Source organism: Aquarana catesbeiana, linkage group LG06 (assembly GCF_042186555.1).
Source record: "Aquarana catesbeiana isolate 2022-GZ linkage group LG06, ASM4218655v1, whole genome shotgun sequence".
In the NCBI taxonomy this organism is placed as follows: domain Eukaryota; kingdom Metazoa; phylum Chordata; class Amphibia; order Anura; family Ranidae; genus Aquarana; species Aquarana catesbeiana.
Genome location: NC_133329.1, coordinates 331750478 through 331772480, shown reverse-complemented (window position 1 = coordinate 331772480; position 22003 = coordinate 331750478). Strand labels below are relative to the sequence as shown.

Sequence of the window (22003 nt, the reverse complement as noted above, 5' to 3'; positions counted from 1 at the left end):
GGGCGCGTGTTATACGCCAATACGGTATATAGCACTCTGGTCATTAAAGCAGATGTGCCCCTCAAAACAATGTGGGTCTTGAAGGTTTTTTTCCTTACTCAATTTGGCCTACTGCTTCATTAAGGGATATGGTCTAATGCTAAAGCCTCATACACACGGCCCGAAAGTGGTGTGGCAGCGGCCGGTTCAAATAGAAACTGGCCGCCATTTGGCCCGTGTGCACTGCAGCCAATCTGTCGAAGGGGCATGATTGAAAAAGATCTGCCGACTGACTCCCAATGGCTCCGATCGCTGACCATTGTATTCTGGCGGTGGGGGGACAACAGCAGGGGAGATCGATGTACCAACATTGGTTTGTTAGTACAGCGGCTCCGACCTGAGCTGGCAGTTTTTTTTTTCTTTTTTGTTCAGCACGCTGGGTTGAACTAAAAAAAATTAGCAGTATGTACTAGGCTTAAGAAGGGTCACAGAAAACCCAAAGCAGCCAGTTTAAAATCCGCAAAGAAAAATAAGTGGAAGAAGAGGTCTGGTTCAGTTGATATGAGCTTTCCAAGATCATAGTTTCTAGAAATAAGACCAATATCAACAAGGAAAATGCAGCAAATCAGATTAACCCGTTGCTAGTATACTTCAGTCAGTTCAGTGAAAGGGAATATCTGACTGGTTACTATTGGCAGGGGTGATTACTTGTTTTGGTGCCTTAAGATATTTCTAAAAATGGCCTTTAATATTAGTTAAAGCTGAACTATACTACAACTTTGTCCTGTCACACGAGCAAAATTACAGAGCCAAAATTTTACAGTGAGTATAGCAATGCCAAAATACAAATCCTGTTCCCTACAGAATACTGTGTCTTTGCTCGGGCCAAGGGCACAGCAAAAGGCATAAAGCAGTCCAAGCCTCTTATACGGTGTTCCTTGCCTTATTGAAGAAACAGTTGCTTAGAGATTCAACATAACCTGTGAATGAGGTTTTCCTGGGTTTCTTCAAGCATCCCTGAACTACCTACATGTAGGGTAACAATGTGAGAAAATGTGATGCAGTCTGTTCCCACAAAACTGGGGAAGCTAAGAGAACACAGGTCCTTTGATGACGCCCTGTGGAAGGGGAAAATGCATTGATGTGACACACTTCCGGTTCTGATGTCATTTCCGGTCTTGTGGAAACGCTGTTAATGGTGTTTGCTGCATCCTCTGATTGTTTCAATACCTGATTTTAACTTGCTTTTGTAAGTATAACCTTTTATGCGCAATAAATTTTCAATCTTAGCATACTTCACTATAGGTCCCCCCTTTTGGGTACCTGTTTTTTGTATGGCTGAGTATTAACGTTAAAAAATCGTTTATCATCTGATCAGTGAACCAGCCATCCTGCAACATTCCTTGGATATCGTTACAAGCCTTTACTGACTCCCAAACTGAAAAGCTGGGTGTCATTGTGATTTGGTGAGTGGGGACACATGTGGGGGTGTCTTGGTACACCTGAAAATTTTTCTGCAACATTCTCTGCACTTTCCGCACACCAGATGTGAAGCATTCCCTGCATTCTTACACACTATTTGTGAAGCACCTTCATAGTTTTGTATGAACTTTGTTTTTTGTTATCACTTATTATGGGTTTTTGTTTGTGAGCGCTGTATTTATATATTTTACCACTAAGAGAACACAACCTTAATATGATTTTGTTCTGCAGCTTCAACAATCAGTCTATATCTTCATCTACATTTCAAGCACTGTGATTGTTGAAAGAAGGTGGTATACTACGGCACACAAATGACAATCTAATGAAATGAATTCAACGCAATTCCCATTTTCATCACAAGAATCTGATACATTATTCTTACTATCTTTTGCCATCTCCCAAAAGCACATTTTAAAAGCTATTAAGCTTTACTCTCAATGTCATGATTATATTTCATTCACTCCCCATTTTAATGATGATCAAATTAATGACTGCTTGACTAACACATTTGCAACTTATTTAATGGGTATAAAAATGCTATTATAAGTATTAATGATCCATGAAATCTAATATGTATTCCTATATAGATCCAGAATTTTTTTACATTTATTCTGCCTTGTGTAGACCAACATGAAACACTTGTTTATGCATAGCAATTGCTTTCAAAACATTACATGAAAATACATTTAGGGCTTGCAAGGCTATAGCTGGTCACACACCAGCAGCAATATTTGTTAAGGTTACCAACTCTTAGCTTTGATTCTACACCTGGGAGACAGAATTTTCATGCTGGTGCTAACAGGTGTTTTGATATAGCGTGGAAGGCTGCTGCCTGTATACACCTGACCCGGGACTAATCACGCGTGTTCCCTGAAGATGCATGCACACTAAACTAGTTGGGTGGGGCCTACATGCTGATGCCACACCAACGCTTCCAGTTTTGGAGACTGTGGCCAACTTTGTAAGTCCAGCCAAGTCTTTTTAGTTATTTTCTCTACTCCACGCGATGGAGGTTCATACTGGATTCTTGATCTTATGTGATTACATTTATACAACACTACACTATAATATATACTTCTGGACTCTGTGTGATGAGCTTTTTTAAGGCACTTTCCTTCCAGATCATAATGTTCTATGGTGGGGAGCGTGTACATTTCTGCTAACTTCCTGGCTGGATTACTAAAATTTTACGTGGATATCCAATAGACATCTCATGAGTGCATAGTGATGGAGGATGAGCACATTTTACCTTTATTGCACAGTTCCTTATTTTGCAGAGTCACCATTTTTGGCACGGTTTGTGGACCCTTTTTTGGGTGAATTGCCTACATTATTTGCTGAATTTTATTTGCTGAAATCGATTTACTAAACTGGCTTCTCTTGAATGAACAGGTTGAAAAATTCTTGTTCAAACAGCGCTGCAGCCATTCGTCTGCAACACTAATCGGTGTATTCTGGCAGCAGACAGGTCTCTGCTGTTAGAATATAATAGCGCAGCAGGAAGGATTCCTGCATCTACCTCGACTGTGTGGATTGGGGAATTTTTTTATTTTTTATTAGCTGGCTGATCAACACGATCCATCTTAGGCCAGCTTAAGGAGTACAAGAAGTGGATGGCAAAGTGCATCACATTTCAGAATGCAAACAAAAGAAACCTGAAGACATGAAGCTTGACCTAAAGTTGAACTCCAGGCATTCAGACACTTTGTAAAACGTGCAGGCATACTATGAGTCAAGTCCACCGAGGTGCAAGAAACCTCCTGGACATCCCCCTTATTTACATTTGACAGTTTTATGGAGCTCCGGGGATGGTTATCACTTCACTCAGAAGAGATAAGCACATACAGCAGCTCTGCCTGCCCCGCCCCCTCTGCTGCCTATTCTCAGAAGCCTTTGTATTTTATGAATTAGCTCATGTAATACAAAGCGCTCTGACTGGGAAGGAGGCAGCGAGAGGTGGGCACAGCAGCTACATGCGACATTACAGCTGTGGTTGAGATCAGAAGGTCCAGCGTCCAAGCTCCAGAGATGAAGCGATGGCCATCTCCCCAGAGCTGCATAAAACTGTCAGATATAAATTAAAAATAGATAAGTCCATGATGTGACATGCACCTTATTGGACTTAAGTCATAGTACACTTGAACATTTTACAAAGTGGCTTAATTGCGAGTTCTGCTTTACCACAGTGATGCATAAATGTGAGGCCAAAAAAATAAAGAAAATAAAAAAAATTGAACCTATTGCACTGGACCCTACTCTACCCCCAGTACTTACCTTTCTCAGATATTTTTTATTTTTTATTTATTTTTTTTTTTGTTTTAATGAACTTGTAAGAAAACTGCTGCTATGTAGCAGGCACCATAGGGTGCCTGCTCTTACCTCTGCCTCCTCTTGCCAACACAATGATATGCTGCCAGAGCCATCACAAATACCTTGTATCCCAAAGCAAGGGGCATACAAGTACAGTTTCTGCCTTTGATGATGCACAATCAGGCCTAAGTGCTGTCAAGTGGGGGAAGGGCTAGGTAGTTCAAACCCCATCTAATTTGGACATTCTCAGAAACTTACATAGGCTTGAAGCTGGTGAAACAAGAGCTGGCCAGGGAGCTATGCAAACAATTTGAATCCGGTAAATGAGAGCAGAACTTGAGCAGCTTTTTTTCTATCCCAAGCTACACATGGTGGGTAGGTACTATTCCCAGCATCACAAGAAAGGGTGATGAACAGTATAGAAGAGGACACTTGCAGTCAGTCATCATATTAAGGAGGACCCAAACTGTGCAAGATGTGCCCAAGATAGGCAAAGAAAAGGCAGAAGGACAAAGTCACCAGTATTGATTGTAGGCTTCCCACAGCAGACCTTTCCTCATTACTGACTTTAGTCTTCACTCCCGCTTGGTTATGAAAGAGGGTTTTACTTCCTTATGCTACACGTGCCCCTGGTGACAGGTATTTGTATTCAAGAAGCAGCAGAAGAGATGCATGACGCATAGACTGGTTAAGCATGGAGATCCTAAAACTGGATATATGTGTGAAGTTTATTAGTGATGAAGTGATGTTGATTTAGGAATCCACTGTGCTATTGTTTTCTGACTGCAATCGCTGATTGAATGCTGGTTTTCCAGCATGACTGTTAACAGAAGCCAGTTATTATACTGGCTTCTGTTCAACAGAGAACACACACACAGCTGACTTTTGGCGTGTATGTACTCTACACTGCAAGCACTCTCTCTAGCGAAGGAGATTGGGGAGCAGCGCAGTAGTGACAACATCTAATCTCCAGTCAAATTTTGTGAGACTAGCAGTCTCAGGCAGCAATATCTATCAGAGCAGATATACAGCTACATGCTTTAGTCATAGGAGTGCCTAGGTAAAAGCTGACCATACATAGATCAGTTTTTTTAATCAGCCAGCAGGCGGAACAAAATAACTGAATGGGTTCCTTCATCTACACAAACAAGGTGGGTGGAGGAATCCTCCCTACTGTGTTATTGTATGCAAACAGTGGGGACTCTTCCCCACCCCTGATTGGCTGCAGCGCTGACTTAAAAAAAATATTCCAACAAGCACGTTTGAGAGAAATCAGAAAGCCATAGATGGATCAAATATGGCCCATCCCTGCTGAACTGGCCCAAATTTCAATCCATTTATGGCCAGCTTATCTCACATATCAGGAAGTGTATTGCTGTTTTTCAGGAAGCATTTAAGACAAAAAGGTTGATTTGTGTATAGTTCTACTTAGGCTCACCATACACATTACAAACTGACGATACAATCAACTGTAGACTTACCAAAACTATGTAATATATGAGCACCTACCCAAGTCATCCATTCAATCTCTATTCAACCAGGCAGGCCATTGCAAAAATACTTGTTGGTAGATCCAAAGGAAATAGTACAATTACATTGTACCTACTGTGTACAGTGAGCTTTGGACACATTAATATGTAGATATTCCCTATAAGATGTCAATTTTTTCTTTTTTGGAGTACAGGTTCACCTTAGGGTTTTAGAAAAGTAGGACATAACGGAAATCTTGAAATTACTTTTGCACTGCACAACCGATGTCCATGCTCACAAGCTTTCGCCAGTTTATACATCATTTTGGCATTTCGTTATAAGGTTAATGGGGACAATAAAAAATAAAGACCGAAATGAAAAATACCCTTGACATTACTTTTTGTATTAGATGCCTTTACCTGTTCTGAGGACCATCCCCGACCAGATATTCAATGACTCTGTCCATGGCACTCCTCTCTCGTGGGAGAATTGGTCTTACCAATGAAGGTCCTGGTGGATGAATAGCTAAGAGAGATCACAATGGTTTCACATTAAATTGTATGTATTAAACGCCTTTTTAATTGGTGTTACACCAATCTATAGGATTGACCGTTTTAAGTAATCTATTGTATGTTCACTCGGCTAACCATCAAACTAGAGATGCACTGAAATTTCAGCGGCTAAAACATATCAGCCAGAAATTGTGTTTTTGAGCATTTTGCCAAGAGGAAAAAAGTGCCGATAATGGCGCTGAAAACGTACGCGATTTTACTGTGCTTATGGCGTTTTTCATGTGACTCAAAAACCGCATCAAACACAACACGGGTGTTAATGTGTTCTTGCTGCGTTTTCAATGCAATGCAACGAGAGGTGCGTGGTGCCTTTTTTTTTTTACTAAAAATGCAGCAAAATTTTTAACACAATGGAAGTGCAGCATACCAGTGTAAGACATGCATAGAAATTAAAGGGATGCATTTTTATTGAGTTTTTCTTGAGCTAAGACCCCTTATACACTGGGGCCTCCCATTCATTCCAGTGTGTCTTTTCACACTGGGGCGGTGTGCTTGCGGGACATTTGGAAAAGTCCTTCAAGCAGCATCTTTGGGGTGGGTTGGGAGCGCTGTATTTAGCACTCCCAAAATGCCCTGCCCTGTGAAATGAATGGGCAGTCCTTTCAGAGCGCCGCAAAAGAGGAGTTTTTAACCCTTTTTTGGGGTTAAAAGCACTCCTAAAATGAGCAGTGCTTTAGTGTAAACGGCTGGCACTTTCAGTGTGAAAGCAGTCTTAAGGTGCCAATAATGGCCAACAATTTTTTTATATTCATTCAAATTCATGATATAAATTTTAAAAAGTTGAATACATTACAATCATATATAAACATTTTTTAAAAGAAACGGTCATTTTCGGTTTCAGCACCAAAATGTTCATTTCAGTGCTCCTCTATAGCAAACCCTCTTCACCGTAAAAAAAAAAAAAAAATGCATTAGTTTTTTTTCAGGCCAAGTACATTTTCTGCAAGTACAGAAAGATAACTATCTTGGGCAGACGGTTCTTACAACTTTGCTCGATTATATCAGTTAAGCCCACAATATGCCAACAGTTTTTTCAGTGACCTGGGAAATAAAAAAAAAATGCCTCACTAGATGAGGAATTAGTAGTTCTGATCAGGAGTGAAGCCTAGCGACAACTGACTCTCCCCATAGATTCAGTGGAATGAGTGAATGTAGCCTCCCTAGGAAAGGAAGTGTAGAAGGACATGACAGGAAGTTTAATTGCAGGATTTCTCAAGTAAAAAAGAAAGAAAAGGTTGAAAGAAAAAAAAATGAATGCAGCCACTACATTCAAGAACGGTTAGGTAGCAATAATTTAAAGTTACTACATCAAAAAAACATATTCCAATTTCTTTCCAGCAGTCTTATCCCTAAGGGGACACGTGTTGTATTAACTGTTTGTTTTATTTTCAAACTTGGACTAAATAATAAATGGCTCCTGGAAGCCAACTGGTTGCTATGTATTCACTGGGCTGGTGTATTCTGCATTGCTAGCACTACCTGTTTAGATATAATGTAGAGATTTTTATCGAAAACATGTCTACTTTAAACCAGAGACAGTTAAGGCTCAGTTCACACTGATGCGATTTTCAGTGTGACTTTGGATGTAGTTAGCATTTTATGGAGCCAAATCGCACTGAAATCTCACCAAAGTAGCGCAGGAACCTTTTCTAAAATAATGTTGCCTTGATGTGAATGGGCACCATTGAAAATAATGTGATTTCCCTTGTCATGCGATTGTGTTTCCACTCAAGTGACAACAGAATTCTCACAAGTGTGAACCAGCACTAAACCAAATAAATATCACCAATTACCACTTTTACCTAGGTTTCAGCTCATATGTAGTCTGCAGATGTCCTTTCAAACAAATGACACCACTTTGCAACACTGCCGGTAGCAGATGGTGAGGGACTACATTAAAATTGCTGTACATTTTGATATCAGAATGGAGGGACAACATAAAAAAGGAAGGTTTTCAAAGTAAATGAGTTTTTTTTTTTTAACTGTATTAATGGGGCAGTTTTAGACACCAGCAGTGCTTAGAAAGAAACTTAAATTTTAGAGAGGCATTATATTTTATATATATAAACCAGTTTTGCTACAAAAACCACCAAAGTGCTAAAGCATGAGCCAGTAGTTTAGGCAGTTTTCCACCACGTAGCCATTTCTTTCAGAAGGAAAAATCATGGGCCTCTCCAGCCATGCATCTTGCTGCTCATGCTGTTACCGACAACAGCAATTAATATAAACATCAAAGCAATCATTGCTGGACGAATGGTCATTTCTGTAGGGTTGGCATTCTCTCAACTACCTGCTGGTTATTAATTTTCCAACATATGGGAACACAGTAGCGAACAAGGGTGGAATTGATTTTTCCTTCCACAAAATAGTGTGAGATATGAACAGAGCCATTTTAAAAAAAAATGAGTCCTATTTGTTGATCTGCAACACATGCACAGTGATGAAGCAAAGTCTATTATATGAATAGCTGGCAAACTAGAAAAGTCCATGATTAGCATGCATAAAAAACTTTGTAAGATCTGTGTGTAATTGATTTTATCAGCACTTTCATATTCTATCACAATTTAGTACAAATGATCACATACTAAAAAGTTTACCCAGTCTTCTTAGTGTGACAAACCTGGGAGTCTAAGAGTGATTTAATAAACTGGCATATGCTACTCGGGCTTGAGATGGACAGGCCTCCCAGCTGCTCAGCTCACAGTAAGTGGCCAGAAATCAATAGATAAGCAAATCACTCACATTAATTTCCACATTTCAACAAGTGCAATCTGACAATGTGGCCACTTTGTAACCCCACGTCTATCACAGATCAACACAAGAAAGTTAACTCAAGCTCATCTAGCAGTGGTTTTCAATTTTTGGCAGAAACTGTACATTGGAAAATGGACAATTTACAAACCGCCATTTAACCACACTAGACAGTCCGTGAAATTGTTGCATCTGAAATCAGGCTACATGGCAAATTGTTTTAGTTTACAGGAACACACTGTAAGGTTGAACTTTTCTTAGCCACCAGAATCTCAAATCATATTGCAAAGGAAAAACTAGAAAGTTATGTGAAGAAATAAAGCACAGTAAGACTATTCAAATAGTGTAGTGTGGGTATCACTAAATGGCAGACTACGGGCCAAATCCGGGACCACATCGCATTCGGACTGCAGTGGTTCCGCCATTTAGCAGCCTTTGCTCTGTAATCTTCAGAAGTCCGACAGCAGGAAGCAGGACAGTTCTGGATGGAGTGAGGAGCTGCCCAAGGTTAGCAAGCAGGTGATAGGCTGCTAGGATGAAGGGCAGTCCTAGCAACCAATCACTATCTTGCAACACCCACCCTCCAAGACATGCTGTGCAAATCTCCAGTCTGTTAAGACAGTGAGGGAGGGGGTGAAGTTACAGGGGGTGAGGACAGTACTGTGAAGGGGACCGAGGACAGTACTGTGAAGGGGACCGAGGACAGTACTGTGAAGGGGACCGAGGACAGTACTGTGAAGGGGACCGAGGACAGTACTGTGAAGGGGACCGACAGTACTGTGGAGGATGATTTAAATAGGGGCAGAGAACAGTAATATCGGGGGTTGATGTCAAGGAAGTGTGAGAACATTACTGTGAAAAGGGTGGTGATGAAAAGGGGGAGCTGAGGACACGCAAGAGGGGAGGGACTGTAATGTGCAGTGGAGACTAAGGATGCTGATGCAAGAATGGGTTCAGACATGTGCATTAAGTGCACACGTCATGGGTAGGTCAGCCTATTTTAATGGGCTGCACTACCCGCAAGAAACGCGGAGAAAGAAGTGCTTGACCTTTTCCAAAATCGCGCCACACCAAGCCGCATGGTACTGCAGCAACATACAGTTTGGCACATGCGAAAATGCGCACGGCTACTGATATGATATTCGGACCTTGGCTGGAAGAAATTTTTACTGACCGGACCTCAGTGAATTTTAATACCCCTGGTCTAGTGCTTTCTATCATCATCTTCTACATTGCAAAACATACCAGTTCACCCTGCCAGTAAAATGTCAAACTCAGGTTCTTGGGGACTCTCAATCAGGGTTCCTCCAGAGGTTGCTAGGGGTTCCTTGAGCGATGAGCAATTTCTGCTTCTCAGATAAGTTCCCATTGACACCATGGATCTTTTTAGCTATCTTTACGGGGGTAATGCTTCCCAACGACAAGTGTAACGAACATTCTAACCCACTGACCATCAAACTAATGGATCATAAGTCAAAGATACAGTAATCTTTAGCAGGGGCTCCCTGAGACCGGTCAATTATTTCAAGGGTTCCTCTGTGCTGAAAAGGTTGAGAAAGCCTGCTTTAGCTTAACAATGTAAGCTGTCTGGGGATCCACAGTGCCACCACCCTTTCCACTGAAGGGGCACAGAAGTACAAAGCTGTGAGATAACACAGCCTCTTCCCCCATCAACTCAGTGTTCTTGCCTGGCAGGAAGAGGCTGATTACCCTCACATTAGAGGCATCCCAGTCAGCCCCTCCCTCATCCCTTAGGCAACTAGGCGATGGGGGGGAGGGTCCAGAGACAGTGATAGCCAGCGCGGAAGATATTCCAGAGGGTAGTATTGGGGGCATTAGTGGTAGGTTAACCAAAGCACAAAAACACAAGGTGAGTATAGTAGCAAGTCCAAGTTGCAATCTTGAAACACCCAATACGAGGACAATATGCGACCGGTCTAAACTATGTGGCATGTTCACCAATGCCAGGAGCCTGGCGGACAAGATGGGTGAACTAGAGATACTGTTGTACAAGGAGGATTTGGATTTTGTGGGAATTTCAGAGACCTGGTTCAACAGCTCTCATGATTGGCTGGCAAACATTCAAGGGTATACCCTATACCGCAAGGATAGAGAGGGTAAAAAAGGGGGAGGGGTATGCCTATATATCAAGAATAATGTACAAGTGAATGTGAGAGATGACATCACTGAGGGGGCTAGGGAGGAGGTGGAATCTTTATGGGTAGAGCTCCAAAGGGATGAAGCTAAGGGGAAAATAATACTGGGAGTATGCTATAGGCCCCCTAACCTGAGGGAGGAAGTGGAGACGGATCTCCTATCACAAATTGGATTAGCAGCAAGGATGGGAAGTGTTATCATAATGGGGGATTTTAATTATCCAGACATAGACTGGGCGGAGGGAACCGCGCATTCATTTAAGGCTCGCCAGTTCCTTAATGTCTTGCAGGACAATTTTATGGGTCAGATGGTAGACGCACCAACTAGAAATAAAACATTACTAGATCTACTGATTACCAACAATACAGACCTGATAACAGATGTGGAAATACAGGGCAATTTAGGTAACAGCGATCACAGGTCAATTAGTTTCAGTATAAATCACACAAATAGGAGACATGAAGGGAACACAAAGACACTGAATTTCAAAAGAGCCAACTTCCCTAAACTACAAACCTTGCTAAAAGGCATAAATTGGGATAAAATATTAGGAACAAAGAATACAGAGGAGAGATGGGTTTGCTTTAAGAGCATATTAAATAAGGGCATTAGCCAATGTATCCCATTGGGTAATAAATTTAAAAGAGCGAACAAACATCCTGGATGGCTTAACTCCAATGTAAAAATGCATATAAAAGCAAAGGAGAAGGCCTTCAAAAAATACAAGGTTGAGGGATCATCCACAGCATTCAGAATTTATAAAGAATGCAATAAGAAATGTAAGGGTGCAATTAGGATGGCTAAGATAGAACATGAAAGACACATAGCGGAGGAGAGCAAAAAAAATCCCAAGAAATTCTTTCAGTATGTAAACAGTAAAAAAGGGAGGACAGACCATATTGGCCCCATAAAGAATGAGGAAGGACATCTGGTTACAAAGGATGGGGAGATGGCAGAGGTATTGAATTTATTCTTCTCCTCAGTCTTCACGAGTGAATCGGGGGGCTTCAGTAACCAAAACTGCAGTGTTTATCCTCATGACACAACACAGGAAGCACCTACATGGTTAACAGAGGACGGAATTAAAATTAGACTTGAGAAACTTAACATTAATAAATCACCGGGACCAGATGGCTTGCATCCGAGGGTACTTAGGGAACTCAGTCAGGTGATTGCCAGACCGTTGTTCCTAATTTTTACAGACAGTCTATTGACTGGAATGGTACCAGCTGATTGGAGAAAAGCCAATGTAGCACCAATATTTAAAAAGGGCCCAAAAAACATCCCTGGGAATTACAGACCAGTTAGCCTAACATCAATAGTATGTAAACTCTTGGAGGGGATGATAAGGGACTATATACAAGATTTTAGTAATAAGAATGATATCATTAGCAGTAATCAGCATGGATTCATGAAGAATCGTTCTTGCCAAACCAATCTATTAACCTTCTATGAGGAGGCGAGTTGCCATCTAGATAAAGGAAGGCCCGTAGACGTGGTGTATCTGGATTTTGCAAAAGCATTTGACACAGTTCCCCATAAACGTTTACTGTACAAAATAAGGTGCGTTGGCATGGACCATAGGGTGAGTACATGGATTGAAAACTGGCTACAAGGGCGTGTTCAGAGGGTGGTGATAAATGGGGAGTACTCAGAATGGTCAGGGGTGGGTAGTGGGGTCCCCCAGGGTTCTGTGCTGGGACCAATCCTATTTAATTTGTTCATAAACGACCTGGAGGATGGGATAAACAGTTCAATCTCTGTATTTGCAGACGATACTAAGCTAAGCAGGGCAATAACTTCTCCGCAGGATGTGGAAATCTTGCAAAAAGACCTGAACAAATTAATGGGGTGGGCGACTACATGGCAAATGAGGTTCAATGTAGAAAAATGTAAAATAATGCATTTGGGTGTCAAAAATATGAATGCAATCTATAGACTGGGGGGAGAACCTCTGGGGGAATCTAGGATGGAAAAGGACTTGGGGGTCCTAGTGGATGATAGGCTCAGCAACGGCATGCAATGCCAAGCTGCTGCTAATAAAGCAAACAGAATATTGGCATGCATTAAAAGGGGGATCAACTGCAGAGATAAAACGATAATTCTCCCGCTCTACAAGACTCTGGTCCGGCCGCACCTGGAGTATGCTGTCCAGTTCTGGGCACCAGTCCTCAGGAGGGACGTACTGGAAATGGAGCGAGTACAAAGAAGGGCAACAAAGCTAATAAAGGGTCTGGAGGATCTTAGTTATGAGGAAAGGTTGCGAGCACTGAACTTATTCTCTCTGGAGAAGAGACGCTTGAGAGGGGATATGATTTCAATTTACAAATACTGTACTGGTGACCCCACAATAGGGATAAAACTTTTTCGCAGAAGAGAGTTTAATAAGACTCGTGGCCACTCATTACAATTAGAAGAAAAGAGGTTTAACCTTAAACTACGTAGAGGGTTCTTTACTGTAAGAGCGGCAAGGATGTGGAATTCCCTTCCACAGGCGGTAGTCTCAGCGGGGAGCATTGATAGCTTCAAGAAACTATTAGATAATCACCTGAATGACCGCAATATACAGGGATATGTAATGTAATACTGACACATAATCACACACATAGGTTGGACTTGATGGACTTGTGTCTTTTTTCAACCTCACCTACTATGTAACTATGTAACATTCACACCATGACGTTCCGAATTGCTGGCGGAATGAGTGCAATTCTGCTCAGGGTTTTGAATCACCGCAAAACACAGGACACGCTTGCGATTGCCATTCCTTTCAATGGCACCCCAATCGGGGCACGTATTTGCTGTGATTGTCGTCCAACAAATCATGGTAAAATCACGCAAACAGAATCACAGGACGCTTGTCGCCCACGATCCGGAACGCCATGGTGTGAACAAAGCCTTACAGTGATAGCAGTTCTTAAAAGTTCCTCACAGCTGCTGGCGAGAAGAGTGACCTCTGATTAGTGCTGCCCATTAACATCCACCTGCAGCCACGAGAGAGACACAACAAAGCTCATTGGGATTTGTTGCCCGCCACACTGACTGCATCCAACACAGTCCCTACTATGAAAGCAGTATTAAACCCAAAAGCAAACATTTTATTGCAGCTTACCAATTCTTCGATGGATTGGTTTCCTTTTTTTAGGCTTTCTTCTATTTTCATCAGGTGATCCAGCCAGCCTGTTTTTCATACGCTCAAGCTCTCCAGTAGAATTAGTTAACATAGATGAGACAACCCACTTAATGGCAGATAGTGAATAAAATGATTAGCTTTTATTCATGTAAAAACCTTCATCCCAAAAAGGAAAATAAATGGTTTGCTGTAACTGACCATTAAGTGTGAGCTGGCCTCAATTTGTTAGGGTTTCCAAATCTACTAATACATTTAACATTACCCTCCCCCCACAGATTGACAACGCTGCTGCGCCTCCTGTGCTCATTCATCCAGAGTGGTGTCTCACTAATACAGGTGGTGTGTTAATGGCCAGATCACCACATGAAAACAGAGGGGGGGGGGGGGGGGCAAAGAAACCCGATGCAGCCACCACATCGAATGAATGGTAAACCACAATATAATAAATTTTCTGGTTTTGGGTTTCATACCACTTGAAGGGCAAGCAAATGGGCATCTGAAGAGGATAGTATACGAGATACTGTTGTGCCTGCACTGAATGATACAAGTATAGCAGATGGCAAGACTATACATGATCATATTGCACTGGGTATCAATAACTAAAGCCAAAAACCTTTACTATTCCACCTACAGGTAGTAAAAGAGCTATTCATAGCTGTATTTATGCTGCAGTTAAATCATTTGAAACTGCCTGTGCAATGCATGATGGGCTGTAACCTTTGCAGTCAATACTGGAAGCACAGGGAAAAAAAAAACAGAAGAATAGTGCCATGGACTATAAAGGCCACATGCTTATGCCTTCTCCATGCAAATTCTCAAGCATATAATTACCAGTTATACAGCACCTCAGGCCCAATGTGCAGTATTGGCAACCAAAATTACTACAGTATCAGAAAATATCAAACACGGCTCAGAAGAGCCGATCTCTTGGTGCATCAAAGCACATGTTCACATAAGCTAATCATGCAAGTTTTTGCACCAAATGGCCTACCCTACAGCCAACTCTATCCCGCAAAAGTAAAATCAGCCAGGAAAAAATCCAACCTGATCCATCCATTCTTTGCCAAAAGAAATAATCCAGAGAGCTATTGGCCAATGTAAAGCCATAATTTGGAGATGTACTTTGCTGTAGAAAGTAACATTTGATTACCAGCTCTTTTCAGACTAATTAAGCATAACTGCTGGCTCCAGCAGTAAGTAAACATGCCAATAAAGTAAAAACATTTTATACCACCCCCCCCTCTCAAACAAAAAAAAAAAAAAACTGCTAAAAACATCCATTCATAAGGAGTTGACATTGCCCACATTTGCAATCTAGTCGACAGATATTTGATTTGTTTCTACAGTCTAATTAAGCTGGTATACCTAATCTGTTCTAATAAAAAAACGCAAAGAAAAAAAAAAAAAAAAAAAAAAAGTGTTAAAAACTGCAGGTATTAGTAAAGTTTGAATATATATATATTCTAGACGTGTTTGCCTTTATAACGGATCCATATAAATCTGAAGCTTTCCTAAACCCAGGGCTGTAAAAAAGGTATGTTATATATCGTTGACTACAGAATACTGCAAAGTTTTATTGCCATTTAAACAAAGAAGCCATAACAGTTAAACGAGCTCTAGCAATAGGCTTCAGTATCACAAGGTGCCAGCTGTAAAGAGTTATGGCTAATTGAATATGGAACTCCTGCTTAATCAGATAACTGTGCTCCTATTTCCAAATGAAATGCCATTTCCATGGTGTCTGAATATTACCCAGTTTATTGGTAACCAGAGAAAACTATATAAACTGTAAATAACAGTAAGTGCTCTGTTTACCCATTCCAGATATGGCAGGGGAAGGCGTACCAGGACGTCTCTGTACGAGGGTTGACTGTAATCCTGACTGAACAGTTCGCTCAGGGGGTCCGCCAGGAGCTGAGGTGTCCCTTTGAAGACCTGGAGTCGCCGCCAGCAGCCCTGGAACTTGTGGAGATCCCTGGTTGGGGTTTACTGGGGTAGACACACTTGAGTTCCTTTGAGCTGCCGTCCTCTGGCGTAGATCTAAGGGAAGCGTGTACAATACATGAGACATTTAATGATTCATTACACCCTGCTGAAAAACAAGTAATAGAGCTCATGTAACATTATAAACCTGGTCACAAGAGAGGAGACAAAAAGGGAAAAAAAAAAAAAAAAAGTACATGAAAAACGAGAGGTGCCAAATCATGGCATTGCTGAATTACAAAATAAAGTCATTAACTGAGCTGCAAGGTGCCGCCTCAAAGCTCCTGATAAGCCTTTTTTAGAGTTCATATTGAGTCTATTAACCCCCTGAAAGGGTCTGCAACACTACTGGAAATGAATATCACGTTTAAACTTGCATTAAGGCTGCTTTCACACTGGGGCATTGAGGGAGTCGGCGGTAAAGCGCCGCAATTTTTATAGTGGCGCTTAACCAGCGCTATTCGGCCACTAGCGGGGCACTTTTAACCCTCGCTAGCGGCCGAAACAGGGTTAAAACTGCCTGCAAAGCGCAGCTGCTCTTTGCCGGCGCTACCTATTGATTTCAATGGGCAAGGGCGTTTTAGGAGTGGTGTATACATCACTCCTACAGCGCTGCAAAGATGCTGCTTGCAGGACTTTTTTTTACCGTCTTGCAAGCGCACCGCTTCAGTGTGAAAGCATTCGGGCTTTCACACTGGATTGAGAGGAGAGGCTCTTTACAGGCTCTATTTTTAGCGCTATAGCGCCTGTAAAGCACCTCAGTGTGAAAGCAGTCTTAATGTTATATTTCACAACCTGTGATAATGGCCAACTGGCTGTCCAGGGCTGCATGTGGGCCCCAAGCAAAAAGAAAAAAAAAAAACTGCATTTTTTATCACATTATTAAGCGTCAACTCAACTTGCTCCAAAACAGATTAATTTGGTGTGTGAATAATAATGCAACAGACTATACAATGGTCCTAGGTATCGCATAAGCCAGAAGTCTGTCAATGGGAATAAACTGCCAATCTTGGATTAGAAATGAAAGGTGCAGGATCCTTGACTTCAATATTACCTACTGCTTTGAGCTACATTGTTTCAATAGAAAAATGGACATCTCTTCCAAAATTTCTCATAACCCCTGGTCTATGGGCTTTTTTTTCTACCACCTTGCACTGTCAGGGTCCAATGGGCCCTGTACCATAGTTTGGTACATATAATGAATAAAAGTTTTAGTATAAAAATTTTTTATTGTGAAACAGGGTAATTATGAATTTTGATTATAAATTTAGCTAGTAAAATAGCGAATAACCATGAAATAACTAAGCAATGCTTACTCATTTGGTTAGCATAAAATGTATTCTCCATATTTTTAGCACTGTGAAGAGTATTTTGTCATATATTTTGCACATAAATTAACAGATAACAATAAAAATGAAAAAGAAATTGTCAATTGAGAGAAACATTACATTTTGATATGTAGGTGTAGGGCATAGGTAGTTATAAAAGATACTAATATGATTAAAAAGTTTCACTGTTCACAGTTCAAACACACCACTTTCAAATGTTCTTGACATACAATTTTGTGCACACACACACACACACCACATTCTAGTTTTTCTGTCTTTGCTGTTAGGGCAGATACTGCAACGTGCTTTCTTGCTTGGTGGTTCTTCTGAGGTAGAAGTTTAAGGAACGTCAGGCCCCTCAAATACTCCAGTCAGTGCTTTCCCAAGATATATAAGGAAAATCTCCTTTTTGTGCGATTTACTTGCATTCCAGTCTGGTTTTAGCAACATGCAGATAATGTAGGCATTGATAGCACTAACAAGCCAACAGGTTATAAAATATAACCATTGGCCATCTTCTGGTCATTCGTTGAGTACTGTAAGTACAAACCATCTGATCCAACGTATCAACGCCTCCTTTTGTCTCATTGTATGACTGAATCATCTCTGGGTTTTTGTCTTCTTGAACTTGAACAGTAGGTTAGGAATGCATACAGCTCAAGAGGGCAACAACTTTGTTTTTCTTGGGACAGTATGATGCAATCATCATGTCTTTCTGGAGACCAAACAGTTGTTTTTGGGGTCACGAATTCTTAGGGCAGATCTTTTTTGTTTTTACGAATTGTTCCAACAACTGTGATTTTCTTCTCCAGTAATTTTTTTGCTAACTGCTGACTCGTGAAGAAGTTAACACAAGTGATGTTTCTTTCAGAATGTAATATTCCTTGAGCCAAATACACTACCACTCACTTCCCTTCCTTGGTCTTGACATTTTCCGGTGTACACCTGCATAGTAAATAGTTCTATTCACAGATAAGGATGGGAAATCAGTTTGGGTGGTAGGTGCTGTGACGGTGCTATCATTAGAATCCGAGTTGTCTACTACAAGGATGTAATTTTGTTTTAGTCATCCAATGGCTCGTAATCTGAGGCATGTTGATCTTCAGAATCTGAGTTCAACAAACTATTTCTTCATTACTGAGGCGTTTGCGAGCCATGATGAAAGGACGCCACCTCATGCATTCTATGCAAGAAGGAAAAAAAATCTATGTGCAGTGGTCCCAATCCTTACCTGAGCTCACCCCCATCCAGTGATGTTCATGATAGCCTCAGCTGTCCTGGGACTCTCTTGCCTCATTGGTTGAGACAGCAGTGAGAGCCCACGACTCCCACTGCTGTCAATCACAGCCAGTGAGCCAATGAGGAAAGAGCAAGGAGTTCTTGGCCGAGCCTCAGCTCTATGTGTCTTATGGACACATAGAGCAGCGGCTTGGGAGTGAGCATACAACAATGCCCCTGGGGCAAGCGGCTTTTCCTCTGGAGGCACCGCTCGAGGGGAAGGAGCCATGAACGCCGGCAGGGGACCCAAAAAGCAGAGGATCGGAGCTGCTCTGTGCAAAACCACTGCACAGAGCAGGTAAGTTTATGTTTATTTTAATAAAAAAAAACTGAAAAAACTATAAGTGAATACATATTGCGCATGTTGACCAGTGTCCATAGCCTGGACAACACAGCAATGGAAATAGGTGGCCAGGTCAGATGAATAAGATTTTCTTTTACATCATGTGGATGGACAGGTGCATGTGCATTGCCTACCTGGGGAGAGACAGCACCACGGGTCAGTAAGGGTAGAACACAAGCTGGCACAGGCTGTGATGCTTTGGGCGAAAATAAAGTTATTGCTGATTGATTTACTGTATATATTACAATGTGAGAAATCTGATTGAAGCAGTCAATCCTAGGCAGAATACTAGTCCTGGAGTAATTTATGAAAAGGTTCACAATCAAAATCCCATTTATAACATGTAGTTTCAGGGTCACAGATTGCCAGCTTTCATATTTTTTTTGCTTAGTGAGATGCACCTGAAGATAAGAGTGTAAAAAACAATCTGTGTGGGGAGAAGGAATTTACCATCAGTGGGGTTCTTATAAGCAAAGATGGAGAAAACTCCAAAGAGGAGCCCAATGAAATGGCTCCTCTTGTTGCCTTCCATAGCTCACAATGTACAAGGTGCAGGCACCACAACTGGTGCAACTCTTTCGCTACCACTGATGTAAGGCTTACAAGCAGAACACAAAAGGAATGAGACATGGGAAGCTCCACCTTAGTGCAGTATCACAAGGAGATTTAATTAGAAAGCAGTTAAAAACACTTACAGGATAAAAATCATAAAACATTCTTATGTGATAAGAGGTCCGCCGGTGTCCTCAATCCTGCATGGGCCTGCCGTGTTCTGCTTCCTTGGGAAACTATTGCGGAGGAATGGGCATTCTGCGGTGCACAGGAAGTCCACGCCGACCTTCGTGGAATGCTCCCACGGACGTGACGTCACCAGGAGAGCAAAAAAGGTGGCTGAACAGTACAGGCTACGCGCTCTGAGCTCTGCTACTTCTGAAGGCCTGTGCATAGCAAAACGTCCATTCCTCCTCCATTGTTTCACAGGGAACCGGAACCCGGCTGGCCATGCAGGACTGAGGACACTGTCAGACCTCTCACATTGGAATGTTTATGTTTTTATCTTGCAAGTGTTCACCGCTTTCTTGTGATACTGCACTTAGGTGGAGCTTCCCCTCTCTCCTTCCTTTTGTCTTTCACAGAGCTTGCTCAACTCTGAGGACAGCAGCCCCAAAGTGCATCATATTTTATGCCCTTGCATCAGAGACTGTATAGACTGTCACAGCCATTTGCTGTAATTTGCATGAACTATTGTCTGTATGCATCCCTTGCGCTTGAACTTATTGACTTTCTTTACAAGCAGAACAGAATTGCTTACAGCCAGAGAGCTGAGCCTTACATCAGCTGCATTCCCTTCTGCTAAAAGCTCATGGGTGCTTCAAAGACCATGAACTTCAATAGCAGGAAAGTCCCCTAAACTCTGCCGATTAATGAATAGTGGTGATCAAGGGCTGACAAGCTGCGGATCACAGCCTTTCATTAGAAATTTAAGCTTTTCACTTCTCCCCGGCTTGTGCCTTGCCACTAAAATGTACCAACATTTATTTATTAACTCAAAACCATTTTAGCTTTAGTAGGAATTTTGAAAGTTACGTTTGTGTGAGCTAAAAAGAATTTCCAACATTTGCGCAACTATCTCGCCTCATACAAAATTGACAGCACCATCTAATTATTTTGTGCTAGTATGGTTTGAGGGGTATTTTACAAACTGTCAAAGCTGCAATAAAAAAAAAAAAAAATGGTTAAAAAGTAGAGAGAAAATCCTGATAGCGAAATGGTTAGAGCAAAGTGATACAAACTGTTTCTGGTGTGTGGTGTAGGAGATCTGCTAGTCTGGCCATTTACAGCTACACGACATAGGTGCCAAATTTTTTTCCATATTTGCAACAGTTGATTGCCACTCTTTGCGATCAATTGCCAGTGAATTTTGTAGCATGACTGCTACTATAACTCACCTGTGTGCTCCTAGCCTCAGACTAGCTGTGAACAAAAACGATATTTACCACAAGGCCCTATTCACATCTAGCGACACTGTAGTATTTTGTTTTTTTGAAGGGTTTTTGAAGCGACACAATTCAATTAAATAGGCTTCAAAAACGCGATGAAGCACCTCCAATACCCCTTTTTTGGCGCCTAATTTGGTGCATTTCTGGACCATGCAAATTGGTGCATTGTTACGTGACACGCCCATTGCTATGGTGCATTTGGGGTGCCATTAAGAATGAATAGCACCCAAAAGCAAGTTGTACGTTTTGCCACGATTTTAGTGCAATCTGGGAAATTGCGGGCAGAATTGCACAATTCTGAGTCACTCAGATGTGAATGGGGCTTACAGCTCTGGAAATGGTGCTCAGGGAGGCTCTTTCTGCCATCGCCGCTTACTGATGATTCCTACACAAGCAGCAACAGGCGTCCCAGTTGATTAAAATTGGGAAGATCACAACACAATGTATTTTACTAGCAGTCTTCTATTAAAATCAAAATGAACAGTTTTTGGTGGAAGAACTTTATATTAGGGGGGGATGACATTTGTTGAAAACTTGTCTTACAAAAAGTGCATGCATGTACGATGAGGAAGTTCTGGGTGAGAGGTGAGGTTATGAGGAGACATTGCTGGAACTTGCAGCAGAGGAGTTACTGGTCCCGCTTTGTACCCTTGGTTTTGGGAGACCATAATCCCTATGCTGGGCGAGACTGCCGTAATAGCAGTCATCGCCGTCCGGTAAGCAGATTCTACTTATACACTCCTTGGTGGATCATCTACTGGCACTTTTGTCACATCTTTCCTGGATGGGTGCTTTTTATTTCTCTGTGGACTTATATATATATATATATATATATATATATATATTTTTTTTTTTTGGACTCTTTTTCATATACCTTTTTTTAATTCACATGCATTTGTGATTTAAGTTTTTTGTTTATCATTGACTGATTTTGTTAATTTATATCTACTGATTGATGTTATGTCACTTGGTGGGACCTCATTTCTTTTTATGTCACATATATATCTTTAGCGCTGCACTTTGCTGTTTACCATACTTTTAGGAGTCAGGTACTGGACTTTTTAAGGTGCTGGCGGCTTTTTTTCTCCTACATTTGTTTTTTGTTTCTTTAGATCTAAGCGCAGCTTTGACTTTGTTTTGGGTTTTTATATATTATGCATGTACGATAGGTCTGCAATTTAGCTGCATTAACTCTGGTGAATTTATGTATGGTACAG

The 22003-nt window shown here is 41.4% G+C and overlaps 1 protein-coding gene across 2 annotated transcripts in view; it reads right to left on the bottom strand.

Annotated features, from left to right (window-relative positions):
- LNPK (lunapark, ER junction formation factor) overlaps window positions 1–22003 on the bottom strand; it is a 142150-nt gene that overhangs the window by 25757 nt on the left and 94390 nt on the right. Inside the window, exons 8-9 of one of the 2 annotated variants that reach the window (XM_073633849.1) lie at window positions 15670–15894; window positions 5661–5766 (exon numbers count right to left, since the gene is read on the bottom strand). In XM_073633849.1, the coding sequence (XP_073489950.1) occupies window positions 5661–5766; window positions 15670–15894 (331 nt within the window). The remainder of the gene's footprint in view (window positions 1–5660; window positions 5767–15669; window positions 15895–22003) is intronic. The other variant, XM_073633850.1, reaches the window with a different exon arrangement.